At 45.9% G+C, this 27,203-nt stretch overlaps 1 protein-coding gene across 1 annotated transcript in view; it reads right to left on the bottom strand.

Moving 5' to 3' along the window:
- The window catches only part of PKHD1L1 (PKHD1 like 1), a 216,907-nt gene that overhangs the window by 177,002 nt on the left and 12,702 nt on the right, over positions 1-27,203 (bottom strand). Inside the window, exons 7-14 of the mRNA XM_073590061.1 lie at positions 19,082-19,124; positions 18,236-18,306; positions 17,345-17,455; positions 15,784-15,873; positions 15,225-15,487; positions 6,257-6,345; positions 5,604-5,763; positions 5,350-5,482 (exon numbers count right to left, since the gene is read on the bottom strand). Coding sequence (XP_073446162.1) covers positions 5,350-5,482; positions 5,604-5,763; positions 6,257-6,345; positions 15,225-15,487; positions 15,784-15,873; positions 17,345-17,455; positions 18,236-18,306; positions 19,082-19,124 — 960 coding nt within the window. The remainder of the gene's footprint in view (positions 1-5,349; positions 5,483-5,603; positions 5,764-6,256; positions 6,346-15,224; positions 15,488-15,783; positions 15,874-17,344; positions 17,456-18,235; positions 18,307-19,081; positions 19,125-27,203) is intronic.

Genomic DNA, 27,203 nt, shown 5'->3' with positions numbered 1-27,203 from the left:
TCTTGAGACTTTTCGCAAAGTCTTTGACGAGCCCGGACATGTGGCCTCTGCCACCGAGTCCCTTTTTAATCTCCACCTGGGCACCCTCTCAATTGGCCAGTACGCCATTCGCTTCCGTACCCTGTACTCCGAGCTGGGATGGACTAATGAGGCCTTGGTGGGAGCTTTTTGGCGCGGTTTGTCTCCCCGAATAAAGGACGACCTGGCAGGTCGGGACACGCCAACATCTTTGGAGGACCTAATTTCCCTGGCAACTCGCATTGACATGCGTTTCCAGGAACGCTCCCATGAAGCTGCCAAGGAGAGGAGACCTCTCCGTCTATCCTTGGCCACACGCAGCCCTCTCCGTTCGTGACTCCCTTCCGCCTCCACGGCCTCAGCACCTGAACCCATGCAGGTAGACCGCCTCAAGCTGGCAGAACAGCGTCGCAGAGAGAGAGTCACTCAGGGTCTCTGCTTCTACTGTGGCTGCGCCGCCCACCTGCTCCATTCCTGTCCAGAGAGGCCGGGAAACGCCTCCAACTAGGCCAGGTAAGAGAGGCCTCCCTAGGTGTCACTGATACCTCTCTACCCTTGACCCTCTCTGTCTTATTGAATTTGGGCTCTTGTCGCTTCTCCGAGGTGGCCTATATTGATTCTGGGGCCGCAGGGAACTTCATCCAGCTTGAGGCAGTCAAAAGACTCCGGATTCCTGTCAGGTCCTTGGAGACTCCTCGGCAGTTAGCTTCGGTTGACGGCAAGCCTTTGCGGGAGACTGTCACCCTGGTCACCGAGGAGGTGGAGCTACAGATCGGAGCCTTGCATTGGGAGAACATAGCCTTCTACGTGCTTCCCTCGTTGTCTTATACGTTACTATTAGGCCTCCCATGGTTGAGAGTCCACGAACCCATCCTTGATTGGTGATCTGGTGACATCATACGCTGGGGTCAATCTTGCCAAACCAAGTGCCTGCTTCCCGTTTGGGTGTTAAAATCTCCTCCGTCCGCCACGTTACCTGCAGATCTACCTCCGCCTTACTGGTCCTTCGCTGACGTCTTCAATAAGAAAGAAGCAGAAACTCTGCCCCCGCATCGTCCATATGATTGCCCGATCGACCTGCTTCCAGGCTCCACTCCGCCCAGAGGCCATATTTACCCGTTAAATCCTCTCGAATCCCAAGCCATGACCGAGTACGTCCAGGAAAATCTGGCCAAGGGTTTCATTCGGAAGTCTTCATCCCCCGCAGGAGCGGGGTTCTTTTTTGTTAAGAAGAAGGACGGGTCTCTTCGCCCCTGCATCGACTACCGGGGTCTCAACGCTATTACGGAGAAGAACAAGTACCTGCTCCCTCTCATTCCTGAGTTGTTCGACCGGCTGCGGGGAGCACGAATCTTTACCAAACTAGATCTCCGTGGAGCCTACAATCTCATCCGTATCCGTTCCGGTGATGAATGGAAGATCGCTTTCAACACGCGGGACAGTCACTACGAGTATCTGGGGATGCCCTTTGACTTGTGCAGTGTTCCAGGAATTTGTGAATGATATTTTCCGAGACCTGTTGTATTCTTGTGTGGTGGTGTACGTGGACGATATCTTAGTTTTCTCCCCAGATCTGCCTACCCATCGAAGGAACGTTCGTCTAGTACTGCTACGCCTGAGGGAGAATCGCCTCTATGCCAAGCTTGAAAAGTGCGCCTTTGAGCAAACGTCTCTCCCGTTCCTGGGGTACATCATCTCCGACTCCTGCTTGCGCATGGATCTGGAAAAAGTGTCCGCCGTGCTCAATTGGCCGCGTCCTCATGGTGTTAAGGCGATTCAGAGATTTCTCGGCTTCGCGATTTACTATCGACAGTTCATCCCTCACTTTTCTTCGCTGACCGGTTCCATCTCCTCTCTAATCCGCAAGGGGCCAATCCTCACGTCTGGTTGTCAGAGGCCGAGAATGCCTTCTTGTCTCTGAAGGAAGCCTTCGCCACAGCACCCGTTCTCCACCGTCCTGAGGCCAACAAACCTTTCATCCTGGAGGTAGATGCCTCAGCCACCGGGGCCGGAGCGGTACTTTCCCAGAGGTCGACCTCTGGCCGGCTTGTCACCTGCTTTTTTTTCTCCAAATCCTTTTCCTCCTTGGAACAGAACTACTCCATTGGTGACAGAGAGCTGTTAGCCATCAAGCTGGCATTGCAAGAATGGAGGTACTTACTGGAGGGGTCCGTACATCCTTTTAAAATCTTTACGGATCATAAAAACTTGGCCTATATCCAATCGGCACAGAGACTGAACCCTCGGCAAGCTAGATGGGCCTTACTCTTTGCTTGTTTCGATTTTGAGCTCCACTTACGCCCCGGCAATAAAAACCTCAAAGCTGACGCACTGTCCAGGTCCTTTTTGTCGGTAGATACAGAAGAGGAGTCCACGCACATCTTGGATCCCTCCAAGGTCATCACACTAGCACCCATCAGTTTGACTTCCCTGCCTCCGGGTAAAACCTTTGTTCCCGTGAACAACAGAAGGCGAGGCCTGTTCTGGGGTCATGCCTCCAAACTGGCTGGCCATGTAAGTCTCAGAAAAACTCTCATCCTCGTGTCCCACTACTACTGGTGGCCGACCCTTCCCCAAGATGTCCGTAACTTCATAGCTTCCTGTCCGTCTTGTGCCAAGAACAAGGTCCCTCGACAGCTTCCCTCCGGTCTGTTGCACATGCTCCCAGTTCCCTCGGCTCCTTGGCAACACATTGCGATGGACTTTATTACTGATCTGCCTCAGTCTTCGGGCTGCACAGTCATCCTTGTGGTGGTGGACTGGTTTTCCAAAATGGCTCATTTCATCTCGCTTCCGAGTTTACCCTCAGTACCCGAGATGGCGAAGATTTTCATCCATCATGTTTTTCATGCTCATGGCCTTTCACAACATATTGTTTTGGACAGGGGAGTCCAATTCACCTCACGGTTCTGGAGGGTTCTCTGCAACAGCATGAACGTCACACTTGACTTCTCCTCGGCCTACCACCCGCAAACCAACGGTCAAGTAAAATGCACTAACCAGACTCTGGTAACCTATCTCCGACATTTCTCTAATGCCCACCAGAACGACTGGACCGACTTACTCCCGTGGGCTGAATTCGCATACAACAATCATGCCAGCGAATCTTCGTCTAAGGGCAACATCCTGGTGTACCCCTGCTGGTGCCCCCTGTCTCAGGTGTGCCGGCGGCGGATCTGCTGTCCGGGGAGTTCTCCAAGATCTGGCAGGAGACCAAGACCGCTCTAGAACAAGCTTGGGACAGAATGAAGAGACACGCAGACAAGAGGTGCCTAGACCCCCCTTTATATCACCCGGGAGATAGGGTCTGGCTGTCTTCTAAATTCATCCGCCTAAAGATCCCTTCGCATAAGCTGGGCCCCCTGTACAACAGACCCTTGGAGATCTTGGCTCGCATCAATGATGTCTCTTACAAGTTGAGGCTACCCGCCTCGCTCCATATCCCCAATTCTTTTCACATTTCTCTTTTGAATCCAGTCATCCTCAAACAGTTTCATGCTTCTACCACTCTTTTGCCTCAGCCAGTCTCCACTGATGATGTTTTTGAGGTTAGGGACATCCTCGCCATGAAAAAACTAAGAGGCAAAACCTTTTTTTTGGTTGATTGGAAGGGTTTTGGCACTGAGGAGAGATCTTGAGAGCCCCGGGAGAACATCCAGGCTCCTCGAATTCTGGCTAAATTTCTCTCCAGCCATCGGAGGCGGGCGTGTAAGGGGGGGTACTGTCACGCCTACGCTACAGCCACCCCCTGTCAAGCCGCCGCTGCAACCGTCTCCTGCTCCTGCCTCGGCCTCCGCCCGTCATGCCGCCTTCCCCCGAGCCCCACTGTTCATACCGGGCCTCGGCGTCCCGGCGCGTGCTCGCTCTGGCTCCTGCTCCTGTCTTTCATCAGGGGTGCGCGCGCACTAAGTTAAGTGGCACACGCGCGTCCCGTTTCTAGGCAACCATGCCTAACAACCTGGCCTCTCTCTCCAGCCTGCTCTATGGTCTGGAGGTTCCTGACCTGGAAGTCCTCTGCGCACTCTGCTTATCAGGCCGCCCCTTCCTCCGGGCTGTGCCTGATCGTCATTTGTGTTATACAAGTGATTCTGGCCCCACGTGCACCTTACCTTCTCCGTTGCTAGTCCCGCCGCCTTGTCTCTGACCTTAATCCTCCATGTGCTTTCTCCTAGTGCCTACCCAGCAGTGTCTCCACGACCTGTCCGTGTTCCCGTACCTCCACCATGTCTACCTGCCAGTCTCTCCATCTGTGTACCTGTGTTCCAGCCGTGTCTTCCTGCCAGTGTCTCCAACCTACCTGGTTCCCGTGTCTCACCCGTGCCTGGCTGCCTGTGTCTGGGTCCCCATCGTGTTCCCGTGTCGCAGCCCTGTCTGTCTGTGCCCGGAGGTGAACTGGAGGTGGATGTGCTGTGCCCGAAAGAAGACTGGCGTGTGTAACAATCGCAAAACAGGTGGATATAGTGCCCGGCTGCTATCCGGAGGTTATCCTGGACTGTGTACGACTGTGTGAGTAAAGAGACTGTGATGCACTGATGCAAGACACCCACGGGAACTAGTCAGAGGAAGACTGGCGTGTGTACTGTCTGCAACATGAAATGCTGTGTGAACAGAGACTGGGATACAGCGGTGCAGGGCACCCACGGGAAATAGTCAGAGGAAGACCGGTGTGTTTAGTGTCTGTAAAATGAAGGATGCCTTATAATCTATAATCTGCAAATGGTAAAATGGATACTAGTTTTATACACTGAAGTTATATACACTGAAGTTACAATAATAACAATAATAATAATCTTCATTTATATAGCGCCAACATATTCCGCAGCGCTTTACAGTTTAACAAGTTATTTGCACTTGTGTGGATTGGACTGTTAATGCTGTGAAGAAACACATTAAAGAGACTTTTGTGTTTGAATTTTGTGGATCGCTACCTCTTCACTGTGTACGGTGCTACCGCTGCCTTACAATAGATAAATAGAGTAAAAAAAAAAGTTGAAACAGCATTCCATGTAGCAGTTCATAAGGTGCTCTTTATTGGCCCATGTGGCTACATTTCGGTCCTGGATGGAGACCTTTTCTCCTGCATCCAGGACCGAAACGTCGCCACATGGGCCAATAAAGAGCACCTTATGAACTGCTACATGGAATGCTGTTTCAACTTTTTTTTACTCTAATTACAAGGTTTGGTATATGCCTGTGGAACTTTGCACCCTATTTTTACTGTGCTGTGCTAAAACTCTTCTTTTTTCTAGATGATAGATAGATAATAGATAGATAGATATTACAAAAAAGTGTTGTCCTCCATCAACTAGCCATTCTTTTATATAACGCTACCTGTTTCCTCATTTCCATGGATCAGTTTGTAGTACATGGGGGGACACGGAGATATACAATATTTGCTAATATTTATTGTCTGAACCTCATTTATTGCTTGTTGGGTTGTGTTCCAGTTTTGCACCGTTATAACCTTGGGGAAAGAAAAATAATGCCATTTTAGTGCAACCAACAGAAGTTCAGCAAAACAGTATCTTACATATGGTACCAAACACAAGAGGAGAAAACTTGTGTATACATTGAATTCTATATACCTGTGTTTCTAGAATGGTAGCACTCTGCGAACGTATGAGCTGTACTTCATTTACTGCATCCGGCGTCTGCTGATCTGTATATTGACTCTTCTGATTGTACACGCCAACGTCAAGTAATGCCTGTCCCCCATAATTTTGGATATATGCTTCAAAGTAACACCTGGAAAAACCCCAAAAGTCATTCTCCTACAGGTCCAATATACTTTGCCTGTAATTAGGACCATAGTTTACACTGTAGAGTCCGTTTTGATGTCAGTTACAATTCCTCATGTCATAAATATATTCTCCATAAATATCAATTCCGGAGCATCTTATCCAATCTAAATGAATTTGACAACTGGGCGGTACTATTCCCTTTGTCAAAATGATGTGTCATTCATTCATACATTTCCAAAAACAATAACAGGGGAATGTATGAAACAGTGTTATGAATAATGCTTGATGATCAGGAAAGTCAGGTCAACTTCAAATGATAATTAGCTAAAATCACCTAAAAATTCATAACTCATTTTCTTAGGAACTTAAAGCCAACCACCTGCCACAGATATCCCTGTGTTGCACTGCTCCTGTTGCATTACTGTCAGCTTTTTATCTTTTTTTTTAATTATTGAAACTGTTACCTCCTGATCGCAATATAATCCTATATGACTTACGGCTTGTCCTTCTGGAGGTAAAAAGTCTGAGACGTTTGATATGAATACGAGGTGTAATAATTTGTGTGGACGCCATAAGCAATCCTCGCCTGTAGTAAAGGAAAAAAAAACATATGAAAATGAGTCACAAATGAGTCACGTCACATCAAAACTGTTTTTTTAATTTTCTGTTTTTGTTCTGTTTTTTTCGACATTGTTTGGTCAGAAAAAATGGTGTCATTTACAGCCTTATAGTCAAGGACACCAAGGCCCTTGTGGCAAGCTGACGGACCCTTTGACATCTAATCTTTGCCCATCTTGTCCATACACAGGATTGTTCGCTCTACTCAGAGCTCTATCTATCTACATAGGAAAAGGTTCTTGCTTTTCAAGTGTTGCACTGTCTCCATTTTTTCTATGTAATTGGAGGATTGGTCTTTACCTGGGAGGCTCAGCACCCTCAATCTTTTGCAATTGCTGCCCCTACAGTTTTTCTTTTATCTATCTATCTATTAGCTTTTTATCTATCTAGTTAATGTCTGTCTGTAAGATCACATTCACACGTTCAGCAAAAGTATAATAGAGACACGTCACCACTTCTGGATTTATCACCCACTCCTGGTTTTGGCTTACAAATACTGATGTCAAATACTGACCAAATACTGAACGTGTAAATGTGGCCTTAGAGCTACGCAGCACCTGGCAGTTTAATCATAGAGGAACCGGGGGTGCCAGTAGGTAGGAGACAGTTCGCAGGGCTTCCCCCCTACGGCCACAGTGTGCTGTTCCAGCTAAAGTTATGACTATATGCTTATATAGATTGTGTTATGTTACCATTCTTTGCGTTCAGTTTTGCATTTGGTCTGCTGCCACCTGCTGTCCTTTTTCTGTATAGCAAACTGCAGCTAATTACTTCTAGTACATGCCTTCCACTTCCAGGTCAGGTCAGTCCTTCTCTTCCTGCCGGTGGCAATTACTAGTTTCATTTTCTCCTGGGAGAGACACGCTGACCAGGCCAGACCAGGTTCTTACCGGACGCATGAACAGCAAAACAGCAACAATGGTCCTGTCTGCTCTGCATCGAGGAAACGGAAGGTTGGAATCCCTCCCAACCCCAATCAACTACACCTCCATTCGCCTCATGTGGGGACAGAACAGTCAAAAAACTGCCTTGAAGCCCGGCAAAAAATCACCCCTATATCCTAACCCGTCTGCCCGCTCACATACTGCAGCCCTGCTCTGTGAAGAAACTCTGCAGCCTCACCCCAGACCGCATTGTGCATAGACACTCTGTATATTATACAACATTGCTGCAGATTGTTGGACTGCAAAACCCCACAATTCTCTAAAAAGACATTGGGGATCTCGTCAGGACGTCTTAACTAAGCTGCACTGCGATTTCCAGCCCCCAATTCAAAAGTTCAGTTTCTTAAAGAGACAGTGCACCTTTAATCAAAATGGCCGAAAAAGACCCTGCACAGTCTCCCACTGCTGAAACAGAGAAAATACTACCCGATACTGTCCATTATGAAGAGGGGGAAACAGAGACAGCTTCAGAAACGGACAAAGACTCACGACCAAAACGCTCTGTCAAACCAACCATAAAGGCTGTCGAAAACTATCACAGTACAAAGGATGACTTCAATGACAACCTGGACGACCTATGGGAACAAGTCACCTCCCTAATGTCAAGGATCCAACGCCACAAAAATGATGCAGCGAGTCTAAAGGACACTATAAAACGGCTAGACACGGCCCACGGAAGATACAAGAGACTGTCCGCAAGGTACGCCGCCTTCCTAAAAGACTTTAATATTGATGAAGCCTCATCAGAATTAAGCAAAGTGGATTCCACAGAAAGAGAAAGGGACGCCGCTGTGCAAGACGCCAAAGATAAAGCGGAGCTCCGTATCGCTTATCTGCTAGAAGCTGGATCTCACTGGTCAGGCTCATCCAGACACTCTGCTCGGTCATACAAATCATCCTGCTCAAGAACTTCAGCCCTCAGCGACAGAATCCTAGAGGCCCGTTTAAACGCAGAGCGATCCAAACTAAGACGCTCCTACACAGAAAATAAAATGAAAGCAGAGGCAGAGGCAGAAGCCAAGAAAGCAAGAGCAGAGGCCCAAGCAAAGATCCTTCAAACAGAAGCAGAGGCCCAAACAAAGATCCTTCAAACAGAAGCAGAGGCTCGGGCAAATATTCTTCAACCCGAAATGGAGGAAAAAATCACGTTAGCTGAAGTGAAAATACTTGAGCAAGCATTGAATCAAACCCTCGACCCGATTTGCCTACCACCACTGGAAGAAGAGGACTCATCTGTCCGTACCAGTGATTACGTACAGAAACAGATATCTGCAGCACACACCTTCTCTAGCGACGTTCAACCCAACAATGTGGAAACGTCCAAGTCAGCCCAACTTACGGTGCCAGTGTTACCCACAGCATCTGCAGAGACCCAAGACCAACGCCATGATGTGTCTCCTCAGGTGCAGCAATCACCACAAGACGACCACAAGATGCACTCCAGTCCATCTCCACAGTTCAAGCCGCAGTCATCGAAATCTCCAGAGGTTAAACCACAGCTCAACCCTGCAGCAACATCATTCTACCCGGGAACAATTCATCCTTCCACGCCACACAGCTTATACGCCCGAGAGGCAACACAAGCTAACATGGTAACAAGGAGTGAAGGATTGGATATTCCCGAGTTAGCCAGGTTTATGGTAAGCAAAGATCTAATCAGCACCAGCCTCTTAAAGTTTGACGACTGTGCAGAGAACTACAGAGCCTGGAAAGCAATCTTCAAGGCCACCATTGCTGACCTCAATCTATCTGCAGAATGGGAGCTCGACCTCATGGTAAAATGGTTGGGTCCTGACTCCACAAACCGTATCAAGAGTCTTCGGACCGTCTACGTGGGGAAAGCTGAAGCAGGTCTCGCTGCTGCCTGGCTGAGACTCGAAAGAACCTATGGCAGTGCTGAAGCCATAGAAAAGTCCCTATTCAAGAGACTGCAGAACGTTCCAAGGATCAACTTTAAGGAAGCCCACAAGCTTCTGGACTTAAGTGATCTGCTTATGGAGCTGGAATTTACAAAAAGAGACCCTCGTCTGTCTGGATTATGCTACCTGGACACTGCCCATGGGGTGAACCCAATTGTCTCAAAGCTGCCACATAGTCTGCAAGAGAAGTCAGCAGTATGCGTTTCCAGGTACAAAAGGTCACATGATGTCACCTTTCCTCCGTTCAATCAGTTCTGCAAGTTTGTCGACGAACAGGCCCAAATGAGGAACGACCCTAGCCTAGACTTCCTGGAGTCTAACACTGCAGCTCCAGCAACACCGTCATCAAGGTATGAAAGCATCTCACATAAAAGCAAGGACTTGAGGAGCAGTATAAGTGTCAGAAATACTAACCTGCCACCACCTGCAGTAACTGCCGATAAACAGTACACTGTTCCATCGAGAGATAAGTCTTTCAATCGTGAGTGTCCCATTCACAAAAAACCACACTCATTGAACAAATGTAGAGGCTTCAGGTCCAAAACCATGCAGGAGCGCAAGAAAATCCTCAGCGAATTTGGGGTATTGTTTCAAGTGCTGCGCCTCATTAGAACACATGACCAAGGACTGTAAATTTGCCATTGTGTGAAGAGTGTCATAATGACAAACACCCATCAGCTTTGCATCCAACCTCAGCCACCAGCGATCCAGCAGTTGCAGTTACCTCTAGTCCGGCTACAAGCCATGGCAGGGAGCCATAGAATAATGCCAATTCTATCACGGCTGTCTCCTGCTCATGCTCAGAGGTATGTGGGGAGAGTCAAAGTGATAAATGCTGTGCCAGGATATGCCTAATCAGAGTTTATCCAGAAGGGCAACCAGAGAAGGCAGTAAAAATGTATGCCATCATTGACGATCAGAGCAATCGATCCCTAGCTGGACCTAAGTTCTTTGAAGCCTTTGGAATCAAGGGACCAGCAACGCCATATACTTTGAACACTTGCTCAGGCCGCATAGAGACTAACGGCAGAAGGGCACAAGGTGTCATTGCTTCTCCTGTCAACAGAGGCGTAGAAATACCCTTACCTACGCTAATCGAATGCGATGAAATACCAAAGGGATGAGATCCCTACCCTGGAAAACTGCGTTCCACCAACCACACCTAAGGCACCCAGTCAGTGTTATCCCACCTATGAACCCAGATGCTGAAATCCTACTTCTGCTCGGCAGAGACAATTTAAGGATACATAAGGTCTGCCAACAGTGCAATGGTCCCGACTCCCGACAATGCCCCCTATGCACAGAGACTCGACTTGGGGTGGGTAATCATAGGAAATGTGTGCTTGGACCGAACAAGAGTCGATTCCTTTAAGACCTATGTACGCAGAGACGGACAAGCTACTTTCTGCAAACCATGCCCTCATCACTATGATGTGAAAGAGAAGCCTCCAGATCCAGTACAGCTGTCTGATGTCATTCTTTCTCCCTATGCAGACGACTTGGGAAGATCGGTGTTTCATACAACTAAGGATGGCAACAATGTAGCCCCGTCAATGGAAGACAAGGAATTTGTCAGGATAATGGACAATGAGTTCCTTAAGGACGAGACCAATCACTGGGTTTTTCCCCTACCCTTCCGAGCTACCAGGGTAAGACTCCCGAACAATCGTCAACAAGCCTTGTCCAGATTCAACTCTCTCCAGCGCACACTTAGCAACAAACCGGAGATGAAAGAACACATTGTCACCTTCATGAGCAAGATATTCCGGAATAACCATGATGAGCCAGCGCCTCCGTTAAAGGAAAATGAGGAGTGCTGGTACCTACCCTCATTCGGAGTATATAACCCACAGAAACCTAAGCAAATTAGAGTTGTCTTTGATTCAAGCGCCAAACATCAAGGTGTATCTCTCAACGATGTCCTCCTCACGGGTCCTAACCTTACAAACAGCCTAGTAGGAGTGTTGATGAGGTTCCGGAAAGAGCCCATTGCCATCACCGCCGACATTGAACAGATGTTCCACTGTTTCATAGTCAGAGAGGACCATAGGAATCTCCTCAGGTTCCTATGGTACAAGGACAATGACCCCAGCAAAGAGATGGTGGAGTATCGCATGAGGGTGCACGTATTCGGGAACAGCCCTTCCCCCGCAGTGGCTACTTATGGCCTGCGGAGAACCGCTCAAGAAGGAGAGTCTGAATATGGAACAGATGCCAGAGACTTTGTAGAGAAAGACTTCTATGTAGGTGATGGACTAAAATCTCTGCCCACAGAAGAAGCGGCTATCGATCTACTCGAGAGGACCCAAGGTCCTAAGTTTCTGTTGGAACAGAAGGGAAGTGAACGTGTCCAGGAAGTCTTCAGCATCCAGGATCCAGATGGCGATCCAGAAGTCCGCTCCGAGGTCAGTGCCTTGGCGACGAACACTAAACCAACCTCCAGCCTCGGTTGCCAGCGCTTTGAACGCTTCTCCAATTGGATGAGACTCGTCAAGACTATAGCAAGGTTAGTCCACATTGCGAGATCATATCACAACTCACTTGGAGACAAAGACTGTCACGGCTGGCACGTCTGCCGTAAACCACTCTCTGCTGAGGACATTTCTCACTGTGAGTCCCTTATAATACGTTACGTCCAGCAGAGCGTATTCAGTACTGAATGGGAATGCCTACACCATAAACAGCAGATCCCTCTGAAAAGCCCCATTGCCCACTTGAATCCAGTAATGGACGGCTTCGGTTTGCTGAGAGTCGGTGGTCGTTTAAATGAAGCCAAGATTGCGGCTGGGAAAGGATGATCGGGTTCTCACGCAATATCCTGAATTCTATGTTTATGGACGTAAACTCTTCAAGGCTTATGCATGAGACCTTGGTTACTCTTCTGGCCGAAGTTTCTGCCATAATCAACTCAAGACCACTTGTCCCAGTGTCCATGGATCCCGAAAAACCGACCATTCTTATGCCAACTACTCTTCTCACCCAAAAGATCGGGAACCCGCTAACAGTTAGTGGAGAGTTTACTCACGCAAACACCTACCAGAAACAGTGGAAACGTGTGCAGTACCTCGCTGACTACTTCTGGAACCGGTGGAGAAAGGAATATCTCGTGACTCTCCAAGGAAGAAGAAATGGCGACAGAATAAACCGAACTTGAAAAAAGGAGACGTGGTACTAATGAAAGAACAACAAGCCCGAAGGATCGACTGGCCTATGGGAATCGTTACAAAGACTTTCCCTAGTCAAGATGGTAGGGTCCGGAAGGTGGAGCTGAAGGTCCTTAGGAAAGACGAGCCTGAGACATTTCAGAGGCCAATCCACGAGCTCATATTGTTACTACCAATTGAGGACATTCCGGTAGGATGAGCCATGAACAGAACACTGCCCTACTACTTCGTCCATTGGATTACCTTTGGGTCGGAGACAGTTTGGCCTAGTGCGGCTTCTCTGATCCGAAGATGGGTTTTCATTGGATTGTCTCAGAAACTGACTGTCATCTACCTCGTTTTGAAGTTGTTATTGTTGCATGCATATTTGTGTTTCCTTTCGAGGTTATTGAACTTTATTTAAACAAAAAACATTAATATAGTGAAATCCCTTACGGAATTTCAGATGGGGAGTGTGCTATTTCATCTAAAGTTATGACTATATGCTTATATAGATTGTGTTATGTTACCATTCTTTGTGTTCAGTTTTGCATTTGGTCTGCTGCCACCTGCTGTCCTTTTTCTGTATAGCAGACTGCAGCTAATTAATTATAGTACATGCCTTCCACTTCCAGGTCAGGTCAGTCCTTCTCTTCCTGCCGGAGGCCATTACTAGTTTCATTTTCTCCTGGGAGAGACACGCTTACCAGGCTGTGAAAGGCATCAGTTTTTTGACCACATACAAATCCGTTGCTCACCTTGCTGCATCTTGCTGTACCACCTTGGTCGTTATACCTGCATTTCTGGAGAAGTACTGCATTACCAATCATACACTGTAAGTCCAGATTTCCAATAAACAAGTCTGGACTTCACAATATCTGGTGTGTATCATCTCTCCGGACGCATGAACAGCAAAACAGCAACAATGGTCCTCTCTGCTCTGCATCGAGGAAACGGAAGGTAGGAATCTCTCCCAGCCCTTATCAACTACATCTCCATTCACCTCATGTGGGGACAGAACACACAGAGCACAGACCTGGCCTCTGTACCTGGATTCTATGAATGTATTTGCTCATATATACTATTTTTTTACCATTTGTGACTCACATGACTTATAAGGTTGTAAGCACAATGTAAAAAAAACAGCAATGAAAATGCACACATTGATTCAAAATAGCTGGAAAATGGCAGAAAAAAATACATGCAAAAAGAGAGACTAAAGAAGTATCTGTCCCTAACTATAACTTGTCCGGATAGGGAGGGGTTGGAGCTAGGTAATGCCATTATTATCTTGCTAAAACATGGCCGTAAAATGGTTTTATGTTTGTTAAAGTTATGAGCAAAAACAGTAAAAAAAAGTGTAGTTGAGTTTATCCTCATTACTAAAGGCTAAAATATGTAAGCGCATAACACAGGTCATATGTTTAACTCCATATCAACATGGATTTATGAAGGATCTCTCCTGTCAAACTAACCTGATCAGCTTCTATGAGGATGTAAGCTCTCAAATGGACCAAGGAGAATCATTGGATGTCATTTATCTCGACTTCTCTAAAGCATTTGACACTGTCCCACATAGAAGATTGGTAAGTAAGATGAGAAAGCTTGGGCTAGGGGAAAATGTGTGTAGATGGGTAGGTAGCTGGCTTAGTGATAGAAAACAAAGAGTGGTTATTAATGGGGCATGCTCAGATTGGGCCAGGGTTACTAGTGGGGCACCACAGGGTTCTGTATTGGGCCCCCTACTATTTAATATATTTATTAATGATCTAGTGGATGGCTTACACAGTAAAATATCAGTATTTGCAGATGATACAAAACTATGTAAGGTAGTTAACACAAAGGAGGACAGTTTGTAACTACAGACAGATTTGAGTAAATTGGAGAATTGGGCTGAAAAATGGCAAATGAGGTTTAACACAGATAAGTGTAAGGTTATGCACATGGGAAGGAGAAACAGATGCTACAATTACTTACTAAATGAGAAACTGCTGGGGAATTCAGACATGGAAGAAGACTTAGGCATCTTAGTTAATAAGAAGCTAAATTGGAGTTCCCAGTGTCAGGCAGCTGCCACCAAAGCAAATAGGGTCATGGGATGCATTAGAAGAGGTCTGGGGACACGAGATGAAAACATAATTCTCCCTCTGTACAAATCACTCGTCAGACCACACTTGGAGTGTTGTGTGCAATTTTGGACGCTGATGCTCAAGAAAGACATTACTGAACTTGAAAGGGTTCAAAGGCGGGCTACTAAAATGATAAATGGAGTTGGTTCACTACAATACCCAGAAAGGTTATCAAAATTAGGTCTATTTACTCTAGAAAAAAGAAGACTTAGGGGAGACCTAATATATATGTACAAGTATATCAGAGGGCAATACAGAGATCTCTACAATGAACTGTTTGTACCAAGGACTGTGACAAGAACAAGGGGGCATTCTCTTCATTTGGAGGAAAGACAATTTCTGCACCAGCATAGAAGAAGGTTCTTCACGGTAAGAGCAGTGAGGCTCTGGAATTCTCTTCCTGAGGAAGTGGTGATGGCCAACTCACTGAATGAATGAATGAACTCACTGAATGAATGTGAGTAACAGTATAGAAGGTTACGAATAACAGAATATTATAAGTAGATGGTTGACCCAGCTTAGGGGAAGGAATTTTTTTCCCTATGAAGAAAATTGGCTTCTACTCTGTGGGATTTTTGCCTTCCCCAGGATCAACAATGCAGAACAGCTGCACTAAAAATAGGCTGAACTAGATGGACATAAGGTCTTCCTTCAGCCTTCAAAACTATGTTACTATGTTACTATATGAAGCCATACGGCATGTCCCAATTACCTTTCCTGCAGGGTCACCTGATTCATTAAAGTACAGAGCATAATTATCATATCCTTTTATGTAGAAATTGTAATAATCGGTTTCAGGAGATACAAAGAACCCACTGAGCCGAGCAACAAATTCTCTGGAATCCGAAGACCAAGATTTGGAGGCACCATCAGACCAAGAAGAACCAGCATAGCCCGTGGAGGTTTGATTCAGATGAAGTGCATCACTCGGTGACATACTGACGTTCCACATCTCCAGCTTCAGTCCTCGGCTTCCTAAAATAAATTATAAAACAGAAAATTCTATGTTAAGAGAAGTGAGTCCCCTGTTCCGGATCTTCAACTATTGGCCAAAGAGTGTCTCATCCTGGAAGACCAATCCTGTCCCTTCATTTAAATAGACACAGTGTAATGCTTAATTTCCCCAGTGGAGGAGCTGTATGAAACTTGAACACTTAATACCAAGATTCCTGGCAAATTTCAACTGATCACTAAAGGTCATGGTAAAGGAAAAAATTGGAGTGCACCTTTACATTTCTTTTATAATATCTCAAATTTTACATAATATTTACCTGGGTAAAGAGAAGGAAAAACAAGAGGCAGTGGAGGACTCCGACAAGTTATTGTTGTATCTGTTATTCCAAGAACTTGGCATTCCTGACCTTTAAGATGAGGAAATAAAGAATAAGTATTCTTTCAACTCAGGTTTACTACTTAACATTGAAATTGCAACACAGAGAGGAAACATTTATGGAAATATGGAAATCACAGACATGTTAATGATATGCAAATGGTGAAACAATGGAAAAAAATTCAAAACTTTTTGATTTATTCAATGTAGAGTACGAGCGCTACATGCAGAAACCCCTTCACTTACACTCCTTGGCTGCTATCATTGAGGTTATTAATGGCTGTCATGCTCAATGTACTTGACAAGAGCAAGAGAAAAGACCAATGCATAAAAATAGCGCACACCTAAATAAGAATATATTTATATATATATATCAATAATTTTATTCAAATACCAGTATTTAAATAAAATTATTCATTTATATCTATATATATTTTTTTTTCCTATTTAGGTGTGCGCTATTTTTATGCATTGGTCTTTTCTCTTGCTTTTGTCCTTGCTATTTGTACAATGCGTTATGTATTACCCCATTGGTAGTGCACCTTACATATTTACTGTTCAGCTCAATGTACTTGAGACAATCACCAAGATCTGTTCTGGCAGCTCCTTCGCAATTGCTGACCAATGAGGTCCCAAATGTGCTTGATGGAAGAAAAGTCCGGAGATGCTTCAGACACACAGTAGCGCAAGCAACATGCGGCCTGGCGTTATTGTCATAGTGTACGCCAAAGTGTTAATGTACCTGGAATGAAGACTAGAGGGGTCCAGTTACCATAGATTGTGCAACCTCACACTATCATCCCGGAAGTAAGATACTTGTGAAGACTTCTTGTCCAAGTGATCTCAAAACAGTGACTGGAGGCAGGAATACAGCAATAGAGTTTGCATGGAGGTCTATCCTCTTCCAATATGAGTTCCGCTTTTGTCTTGATGTAATGATAGCTGGAGATTGGTCTGTAGACCAAGTGGGCAACTTCATAAAGAAGCCTTCACGAGGTAATGTCACACCAGTCCTACTCCCAGGATTATGGTGTTTGGTGACATCATATATGGTAGAAGCAAAACTGGCTACATTTCACAGGGTATAAAAAAAATGAGAGAATGTGCACATATTAAAAATGAAAACACATAATACTTATGCATTTTGGGCAGAAAAACGTTTAAAGTTTTAATATCCAAAACGCGTAAGCATTATGTTTTCTTTTTTAATATGTGCACATTATCCCAGTTTTTTTTTGTCTTAAATGACTAAAGACTAAGTTTTAACTACTTTTTTTTGGTGCTGGAGAACATCCTCAATTGGACCACAGAGAACTAAAAAATGTAATCAAGACTATTTTTACTAAGACAATAAAGCTAATTGAAAAGGTGGACATAAACATAAACTATTTTTTTTACTTACACTGTAATTTATAAAAATGACCACTTGATGTTACCTAGAAGCTGTCAACAAGCAGGTCAGCTTAAAATCAGCACAATTAATAAATCCAGATCTTACTCACCTCCTATAAGGACTTTGGCAGGAGCATCGGTATCATCGAAGAACTGTCCAGTTATTGTGATTATTGTGCCTCCTTTTACACCACCAGCAGAGGGGAAAATCCCGGTAATCTCTAAAAGAGGCCATGGTCACATCTCAGTTTCACATTTCAACAATTACATCTTAAATTTCAACATTTTTACAAGCTGGTGGGGTGGCATTTCAAGCCATTCCCCTTTAAAGTAAACCACACCTTTTATGATCTAGGACACACCCCACTGTGTAAAAAGGCGGAAAGTTGTCTAAAACACATAATAAACATGCTGTGAGGCATGTATGTGGGTTTTTGTTGTTAAATTGAATAAATACTAATATTTTGAGCCCCAAATTTGGAACACTTAAACGGTCGTTCTCAAGTCTTCTTCTGTGGGATAAGGGATAACTTTCCAGTCACTGAGGGTCCGAATGCCATGTCTCCCACCGACCCTCAGACTCAGGGCTCTGATCCCCAGCTGAAAGGAGAGGAGGTCGATCATGCACACTACCGCTCCATCATTCTTAACTGGAGCACTGGAAATGGCGGAGAACGATGCTCAGCTGGTTTTCGGCTCTCCTACTAGATGGAATGGAGAGGCTCCATTCAGATAGAGCTCTTCAGATTCCCGGTTCTGGGGATCAGTGATTTGAATAGTTAACCCCCATCCCACGGATAGGATATAATCTTTAAATTTGAGAACATCCCTTTACTTTAAGCCTAGTCTCGGATCACCAGATAATGAGAGCAAAATGGGTATAAATGAAAATTTGGACTTATGGAAAATGTGGAATAGCTCCAGAACTCAGGGCTATGTGTAAAATTTCCCAGAAAAATATGCAAGCAGAGTCCAATAGTATAAAACAGCATATGTGTTACCTGCATATGTCTGGAACATGGCAATTTTATTCAATGAAGACACAAAATATGTGCTCAATACCGGTAAACTCCTGAAACAGAGAAAGATGGCGCAGTTATGTTTGCACGTTATTTAGCAGTGTCTTGCGTGAGAGTGTCATTGCATCACCTGCAGCGGGACGCTGACGTTTTGGAGGCTGAAGGCCATTACCAGCCTGTGGTCTACAGGGCGGAGAGTGGTAGGGCAGGGAAGTTATGGCCTGTGGTCTCTGTTCTGCCACAGGATCCAACTGTATTGGCATCGTATTGATGCCAATGTAGTTCACAGTGTTGCTCGCTCACTCTGGGGTATGTGCACCACCTTGGATCTTTAGCACTACGACACCAATGGTAAATAGAAAATATTTTGAAATTTTGCACCTCTAAAATGTTGCGTCCAGGGATCCTCACTCCCACGCTACACCATTATAAATGGTTAATGGGTGGGGCTGTAATAATAGCTCACTCTTTCTTGGCCAGGGCATTCAGTTACAAGGCTAAGGTAATAACTGAATAATTGCCATGGATGAAGGGAAGGCTAGCTACAACTCTCCTTAGAGGAACACCCTGGGCAAAATATATACATTGTGCTATGCCTAAATCAAAGCTTAAGGGAGTGGGGCATGACACAGGAGTTTGCCTCAGTCTTGTTTTGTCTGTTGCTTTAGGCAGCCATTTTTCTTATGTGACTTGACTTTGGTGTCAGGACTCAGGAGCTCTATTAGGCCAAACTGGAGATGAGAAATGTTTCCCGAATTCACACATCAGACACCATGCCGTTATTATGACTACTTTTTTGCCTTTTTATGTTGCGTTCCATGTACTCACCTTCCATAATAACTGTCTAGGATAAAACTGATATTTAAATGTCCTGTGGGAAGAAAGAAAGATTAACAAGGTATATTGTGGAAAATATAAAAAAAAGTAGACGTTTTACTGTGACGTAAACTGAACATTTAACCTTGAATACAATTTTGTTTTTATTGCTGTGTTCTCTCAAAGAGATTTTGGTGAGTTTTTGACGTTGCATGTTAAGGCCCCGTCTCACATAGCGAGATCAGCGTCACCGATTTTGTGACGCAACAGCGACCTCGCCAGCGTTCTCGTTACATGTGACACATAACAGCGACCAGGCCCTCTCTGCGAAGTCGCTGATCGTGCTCGAATGTCCTGGGCCATTTTTTGATCGCTGGTGTCCCGCTGGCCAGCATGCATCGCTGTGTTTAACACCGACGAGCGACCTCGTTAGTGACTCAGAAATCATGGACGCAGGCGGAAGTCATCAGAATCGCTGCTGTGTGACAAGGTCCCAACAACCGCCGAGGTCGTTATATGGATCGCTGGATCGTTGCTGTGTCGTTGAGTAAGTCTGCCTGTTTGACAGCCATGTAGCGATCATGTAGCGACGTACCAGCAATCCTTACCAGGTCGTATTGTTGTCGGGATCGCTGGTGCGTCGCGTAGTGTACCCTCAGTTAAAGCAAAGTGGATGAGATTTATAGAAATCTTATGTCCACCGTGCTCTTCGTTTACTCATCTGAACTGATTTGTCAATTTCTCTTGCTCATTTGATGAGTTTTATGTATATATTTTTTAAAAGATAATTGCTTTAAAAGCGGGAAAATCCACAGGTAAAAAATTAACATGTGTTTTTAGTGTGTTTCCGCTGCGGAAACGCATCATAAATGCATGTAATATGCATAGGACTGTGTCAATAAAGTTTTGTCAAAGCCAAGTATCAGGAAGTATAAAAAACAAAGCAGCTTTGTTTAAAACATGACCCACCAAAAGAGACAAAGTGCAGTGCAAAAGCATAAAAATAGCAAGTAAAAAATGCAATAACAAAACACAAGTAACCTAATTTACTTAATAGGTGCAGAAAATCTGCAACATCCAAAATTCACCAAAAACTCATCATGGGAACATAAACTTATTGGGGTTTTTGTGCTTTTTTTTTTTAATAAACATACATGCATTACAGCATTATGTTAATCTGTTAATGTATCTTAAAGGGAATCTGCCATCAGGATTTCACCTCCAAGTTATTTATATGCTCATGTAGCTTTTTAAAAACCAAGTCCAGCAATACCTTTCAATGGCCAGTTTATTCCACTGTTACTGAGAAATCAGTGTTTCAATTGATGTACAAATGAGGCTGAAGGACTATGGTAAATCTGAAGCCTCTGTCACTCCAGCTCTATTCCCCAACCAGCACCACCTCCTCCTGTTTGACTGACAGCAAGAGATCAAAGAGGCAGCAACAAGTGGATAACTAAAACCACAAATCTCATGAATAATAGCAAATCAGCAATTGAGAAAAACATAAAACATAACTTTTAATATATTAATGATAAAAGCTACCACAAGATGTAGTGAAAATAAAACTCACTAGATCTAATTGTCACAGACTATAACAGAAAGTGTCTGCATAAATCTCAAAACAGACTACAAAGCGTATATACATGTGACTTTTCCAAGTCCCAGAATTTGAAAAGACTAGACAAAATACCATTGGTCCAAGACAATAGAACTTAAGACCAAAATCTGTCAATGAACAGCTTCCTTGTTAAAGGTTATGCATCTAAACAAGTTTCAATTCAGAAAAGAAATAACCTTTGCCCTGTTTGGGTTATCAAGGAAAATACCTGCTCATGCATTTTATGGAAACGTCATAATAAAATCCATAAACACAATTTTAATAAATGGAATGATCTCACCACGTGTATATGGAAGACGTCCACTGTCAGATGTCTCATCTAGGTCATGTGTGGTCAGGAAAGAGGGAAGAATATGTTATGGCAGTGACCAAATCTGAACCCGTATTGGACGGCGGTGCTTAATGCCATAGGAGGCGCGGATGGTTGTAGGATGGAGAGGGATCCTGTGGTGTGTATACTGGGATATGTGGAGGAGGTCCAGGTACATAATAAATATAAAGTGGCTATAGCTACATTATTATATATTGCACAAAAACTGATCGCCAGATACTGGATAAATGAAGATCCGCCGACACTGAGGGAATTTTTCAGACAGTCTGACTATATTGTGAATATGGAAAAAGATATTTTCGTTAAGAGAAAAAACATAAGAACATTTGAGACACTGTTGACACCTTGGGTGGAGAGAAGATGACCCTGAACTTAAGGGCCTGTCACACTAAGCGATATCGCTAGCAATATCGCTATAACATCACTGGTTTTGTGATGTTGTAGTGATATTGCTAGTGATATCGCTGTGTCTGATACTTACCTCCGACCGCTCCCCCACTGGTTATCGCTGATCGCGCGAGAACGGCCTGGGCCGCTTCTCGTCGTCAGCTTCCTGTGGCGCTGACAAGTGACGCGTGGACGCGGGCGGGAGGACGTCAGGATCGCCTCGTCTGACAGGTAAGTAGCGACCCCCGACTGCTGCTATGTCGCTGGTGAGATCTGCCTGTGTGGCAGCTCACTAGTGACCACTTAGCGATGCACCAGCGATCCTGACCACGTCATATCGCTGGTCGGGATCTCTGGTGCATCGCTAAGTGTGACAGTACCTTTAGGTTACACCATGCATTATTTGCTGCTCTTGTATGTAATGGGGAGAGGGGAAGGGAGGGAGGGAATTTCTGAAACTAATGACCATTGTTAATGTTTTCATTGCGATTTTTGTTCTATTGTTTTGTACCTGAATTTGGTTAAATAAAAATTTATCTGATTTAAAAAAAAAAAAAAAAAGGAAAGAGGGAAGAAAATTCACCCTATTTTGCCCTGTAGGAGCTACCATATCCTGACCCCCATGACTTCTGCCCTGACAAGGACAGTCCACATCTGACCCTCAAAATAGAAGCCCTATTATGTCCCTGTGCATCCCCATGACAGCAAGAGATCAGAAAATAAACTTGAGTGAAATTGAATTGTACTAAAGTTTTTCAAAAATCCGATTCACCAAAATGCAGATTTTTTTTTAATTCACTTCTGCGCAGATTCAGTAAAATGGTGGATTCAAAAGGGCAATCAAAAGGTTAAAAAATATAACAAGACTTGGGAACGACTGCCAGAGCGACCGGGATCAGAAGATGCAATGAGGACAAGAAGATGCAATTGGTTTGACCCCGGATCACAACAAGGGGAATTAAATTTGCGAAAAATAAGTTTTTTGCATATCAAATTTCCAAGAAAAGACTGAATGAACAGGTGAATTCGAGTTTTGCCTGAACCACTCATCTCTACTGACAGCCTCTTTGTAGTGTGACTTCAGTTAAAAAAGTCGTCAGTAAAGTAGGAGGCGGCACTGGTCGGGAATAGAGCTAGAGTGATAGAGGCTTCAGATCTACCATAGTTCTTTAGCCTTAAGCTGGAGTCACACATAGCGACTTACCAGCGATCCCGACAACGATATCAACGTGTCAGGTTCGCTGGTGAGTCACTATGAGATCGCTGGTGAGCTGCCAAACAGACAGCTTCACCAGCGATCAGCACAGCGACGCCGTGCGTGCGGCATCGCTGTGTTCATTAGTGCTGATGCTATATTCATGTCAAAAATAGAATTAAAATAAAAATTATTGTTATTCTCACCTTCTGACATCCCGCGCCGCCTTCCCGCCTCTCTCCACGCTCCGGTCCCAGTGATCCTTTGCAAGAATGACCGCGATGACGTCCGTTCTCACGGTCATTCTTGCAAAGGATTACTGGGATCGGGAGCGTGGAGAGAGGCGGGAAGACTGCGCGGGACGCCGGAAGGTGAGAATAACAATATTTTTTATTTTTTTCATTATTTTACAGCTGATCGCTGGTCTCCCGCCTGTCACACGCAGCGATGTGTGCTGGTCAGCGGGAGATCAGCGATGAAAAAAAATGTCCAGAGGTTTCTTGCAGCGATCAGCGATACCGGCAGGGGGGCCGGTCATTGATCGCTGTCACACACAGCGATCTCGCTGGTGAGATCGCTGTTGTGTCACAAAAGTTGTGACTCAGCAGCGATCTCGCTAGCGAGATTGCTATGTGTGACGGGGCCCTTACTTGCATGTCAATACAAAAGGCAAGCCCGGACGCCTGCCCCAAAGGGGCTACAGGGAGGGCACACATGACTAACGAGGGATGCTAGGCCTGAGGGTTAGTGAAGGGTAAGGTGTAGTGCTTTTGTGTTTGTGGGGAAGGTGTGGGTTGGAGCTATGGGGCTTATGGTGCAATGTGAGTTGGCAGGGAGTGGTCAGTAGTGCTTTGTGCTTGTGGGGAAGGTGTGGGTTGGAGCTATGGGGCTTATTGTGCAATGTGAGTTGGCAGGGAGTGGTCAGTAGTGGGATGGATACAGTATATAGGGCAGAACTGTGGGGGGATGGTCATTCCTTACCTTGCAGACGTCCGGAATTGTCAGCTCCTCACATCTGGGACTTCAGCTTGAATCTTTGGATCCAGAAGATGGAATACCTCTTGGCACAGATGAAGAGGATGATGGAGCAGCGCGGCCAGCAGTGGATGAAGGAACAGCTGCAGCGATGGTCTGGTGATGGCGACGGCGGAGAAGATGGGACCCCTTTGCCTCCGAAGCGGCAGCGACGATCACGGCCTCCTGAGCACCTCAGCCCGGAGTTAAGTTTGCAGCGGAGGATGAGCCCCATTAGCAGACCTGTTGCAGAAGACATCGCGGGGCCGGAGCCAGAAGTCGAGAAGCAGGCAGCAAGGTAACGGGGCGGTGAGTGACGTGGCCGGCCTCCCCTCCATTTCGGATCGCGTCATACAGTGGTGACACGCGCGTCGCGGCCACGTTACCCGGCGTGGTCACCTGACCCGGCGCGGTCATCGGCATCGGTGGACGGCGGTGACGTGACGCGGCAAGGAGCCCGGTGGCGAGGTGGTGTGTGACTTCACCGGCCTCATTTCCTTTCTTGCGGCGCTGGGGGGAAGCGGGCGGTGGCTCGGTCATGTGGCCACCCTTCAGCTGCCAGGGGCCACAGGTCATGTGGTCCGGCGTCGCGTTCCCCCGGCGTTGGGTGCCAGATTCAGGAGGTGTTGCCTGCGGCTGGAGCGCCAACCTCCCCCCCCTGTTTGAGGCTCCGAGCCAGTGACTTTTTGCCATGCGTTCCCGGACGGACAGTCGGTCTGGGCGCTGGCGCTGCGGCCCAGGAGGGCTGCAGTCGGCGTAGATCCATGGAGAAGATCGCAGATGCGGTGCTCGACGCGGAGGACACGTGACGGCTGTTCCGTGGGGTTCCGCGGAGTCAGCCTAGTAAGTAAGGCTCACTTAAACCTTTATTAATATCTAGATTATATTGGTTGGGAAGTGTGTTGCTACGTATGGTTTCGGGTGTTTGTCTGGGGGTTCGGAAAGATGCGCGGCTGGTCCATGTGGACAGCGTTCGAATCTGTGAGGGAATAGTTGCTTTGTGGTCCAGGAGGCTGTTTTGTGCGCTTCATGAGTGTTGGGAGGTATTTTTTAATTTCATGCTAGTTTGCTTTTATGATAGTGGGTATATCTATAGGTGACGACATCATTTTATTTTGGTTAGTATAATTGTGCTTGCATTCTCTGGGTGTTTGTGTATGACTGGTGGTGATTCCATGGCGGTTTGTGAGTAATTCAGGTGGTGATACGGATATTGGCAGAGCGGTGGTGGATAGCCATATCCATGCCAGTTTTATGGTTTATTGTTATAGGCATGGGGTCTTTTGGCTGGAGGATTATCGCCGCGCCAAGTATTTGATAAGGGTTTGATGGTAGTTCACTGATGTGGTGAGCTGTTTTATCGCCGCGCCTAGTATTTGATAAGGGTTGATGTTAGTTCACTGATGTGGTGAGCAGTTTTATCGCCGCGCCTAGTATTTGATAAGGGTTGATGTTAGTTCACTGATGTGGTGAGCAGTTTTATCGCCGCGCCTAGTATTTGATAAGGGTTGATGTTAGTTCATTGATGTGGTGAGCAGTTTTATCGCCGCGCCTAGTATTTGATAAGGGTTTGATGGTAGTTCACTGATGTGGTGAGCAGTTTTATCGCCGCGCCTAGTATTTGATAAGGGCTTGATGGTAGTTCACTGATGTGGTGAGCAGTTTTATCGCCGCGCCTAGTATTTGATAAGGGTTGGATGGCAGTTCACTGACGTGGTGATCTGTTTGGGTAGTGCATCGGGCGGCTTAATCTTTCACGTTACAGTGGGGTGTGTTCTATTGCTGGTCAGAGGTGAGGGGGTAGGTGGTCGAGTTTTCATTAGGGTGTGTTTTATTTATATGCCGGGTTCGGTTCTCCAATAGGGGCTTTGAGTGTACTATGGGTTTTCATGTTCACTAGGGGCATTTTGGTTTATTGCGGCAGACGTTCTGGTGAGGTCGAGATGCTTGGGACGGCAGATCTTTCGGGAACCTGCCTTTCTGGCAGCAATGGATGACATTTCCCCCGGGGGGCTTGGAGTTGACCTTTTACCGGATTTGTTTTCCTGGTTAATTTCTGGGGGTACGTAGATATGGCGTGGAGCTGGGGTTATGGTTGGTCAATGTCCGGTTGTTGAGGTCCGTGGTTTGGTTTCTGTGTGGTAGTCGGGGATTATCTGGTATTAGGGATGGTGAGGTGCTTATTTTCTGTTCATGGTCCAACCTGGGATTACTATCTGGTATTAGGGAAGGTGGTGTGCTTATTTCTGTTCATGGTCCAACCCTTGACTACTTTGGGTTTCTTCATGCTCAGGGCGTTGTTGCGGTTATCATGTGTTTGGATAAGTCAAAGTGTTTGATTCACCTGGGGCCCTATGTCTAAGTCAGGTTAGGTTAACGAGTACATCGTGTCAGGTCGGGGGTCGTTATTAGGTTCCCGTGTATATCGCGCTGCTGTTTTGGGGGGTTGATTTTGATTATTGAATACACGGGGCTATGATCCACTGGGGGTTTTTTCATGATCTGCAGTCATATGGCGTTCTTACTGTAATTTGCTGGTCGTGGCTGCTCTGGGGCAGTTTTAACAACTTTTGTACGTAAGGACTGGTGGGTTCTCACTGCGGTTCTTTAGGGTTGCCAATTGAGCTTTTGGCAGACTGTATCGGGTGGTATTTGTTACAGCCGTTGATTGCAGCTACGTAGGAGTTTATTATACAGAGTGGATAGTTTTTCGTTACAATGGGCTAGGAGGTTTATTGTGGGTGCAGCTGGTCCTGCTTTGCCTTCTGGGTATACAGCTCTCCTTAGAGTCTTTTCTTTTTGGGTGCCCCCGGACGGGGGGGCCAGGGTGAAGTGTTGCGCAAGGATGATGCAACATTTGAGTTGGGTAACCCAGCGTGTGCTTTACTGGTCTCGGGGGTCCTGGTTGGTGAACGGTTTGTTTATCCAGCGGGTGTTGTTCCATTTGTCAGGAATTCTGTATAGAGCATGAGGCAGGACATGTTGTTTCGATGGCCGTGTGAATGGTCTCCCGCGTGGGTGTAGCCCGTCCGGCAATACATGGCTATGTCATTTATTCCGTTATGCGCACTTGTCAGGACCGGCTGGTATTATGGGGACACGGTTGTGGTGCAGCGCTGCTGCGGGGGAGGTGTACTTTAGGTAGTGGGTGAGCAGGTTGCAGCTATAACATTACTTTCATTAATGTCGGGCTGGTGGTACGCTGTGGCAGGGGAAGCTAGTGCGATGTGCAATGACTTTTAATGATTCTAAGGACCTGGTAATCGTCTGGGGCTGTGCTCCGTTTGGGGGTGCTTTTTGCGGTGCTTTAAGGCTGAGTGGTGGACAAGCATCGGGCATCGGTGAGTGCAATGTTTTGACGGATGGCCTGGGTTTATGGTGTCTGGGGTTTTCGGGAGACGTGATGTGTGTCTGAGTTTTCCTGGACTTCAGGTGGTGTGGAGTCGCTTTTCTTTCTTTTGTGAGTAGTGTCGAATCCGCAGTTCAGCGGGGAATGGGTGCGGAGTACATCTCACTTTTGGTAAGAGGGTGGCAACAATAGTGTTGTGATTCTGGGTTCGAAGTGCACGGGTAATGCACACAATTA

This window comes from Dendrobates tinctorius, unplaced genomic scaffold (assembly GCF_039654945.1).
Source record: "Dendrobates tinctorius isolate UK_male_01 unplaced genomic scaffold, ASM3965494v1 ptg000116l, whole genome shotgun sequence".
Classification (NCBI taxonomy): Eukaryota; Metazoa; Chordata; class Amphibia; order Anura; family Dendrobatidae; genus Dendrobates; species Dendrobates tinctorius.
The sequence above is the reverse complement of the archived record's forward strand: the minus strand, read 5'-3'. Positions and strand labels throughout refer to the sequence as shown.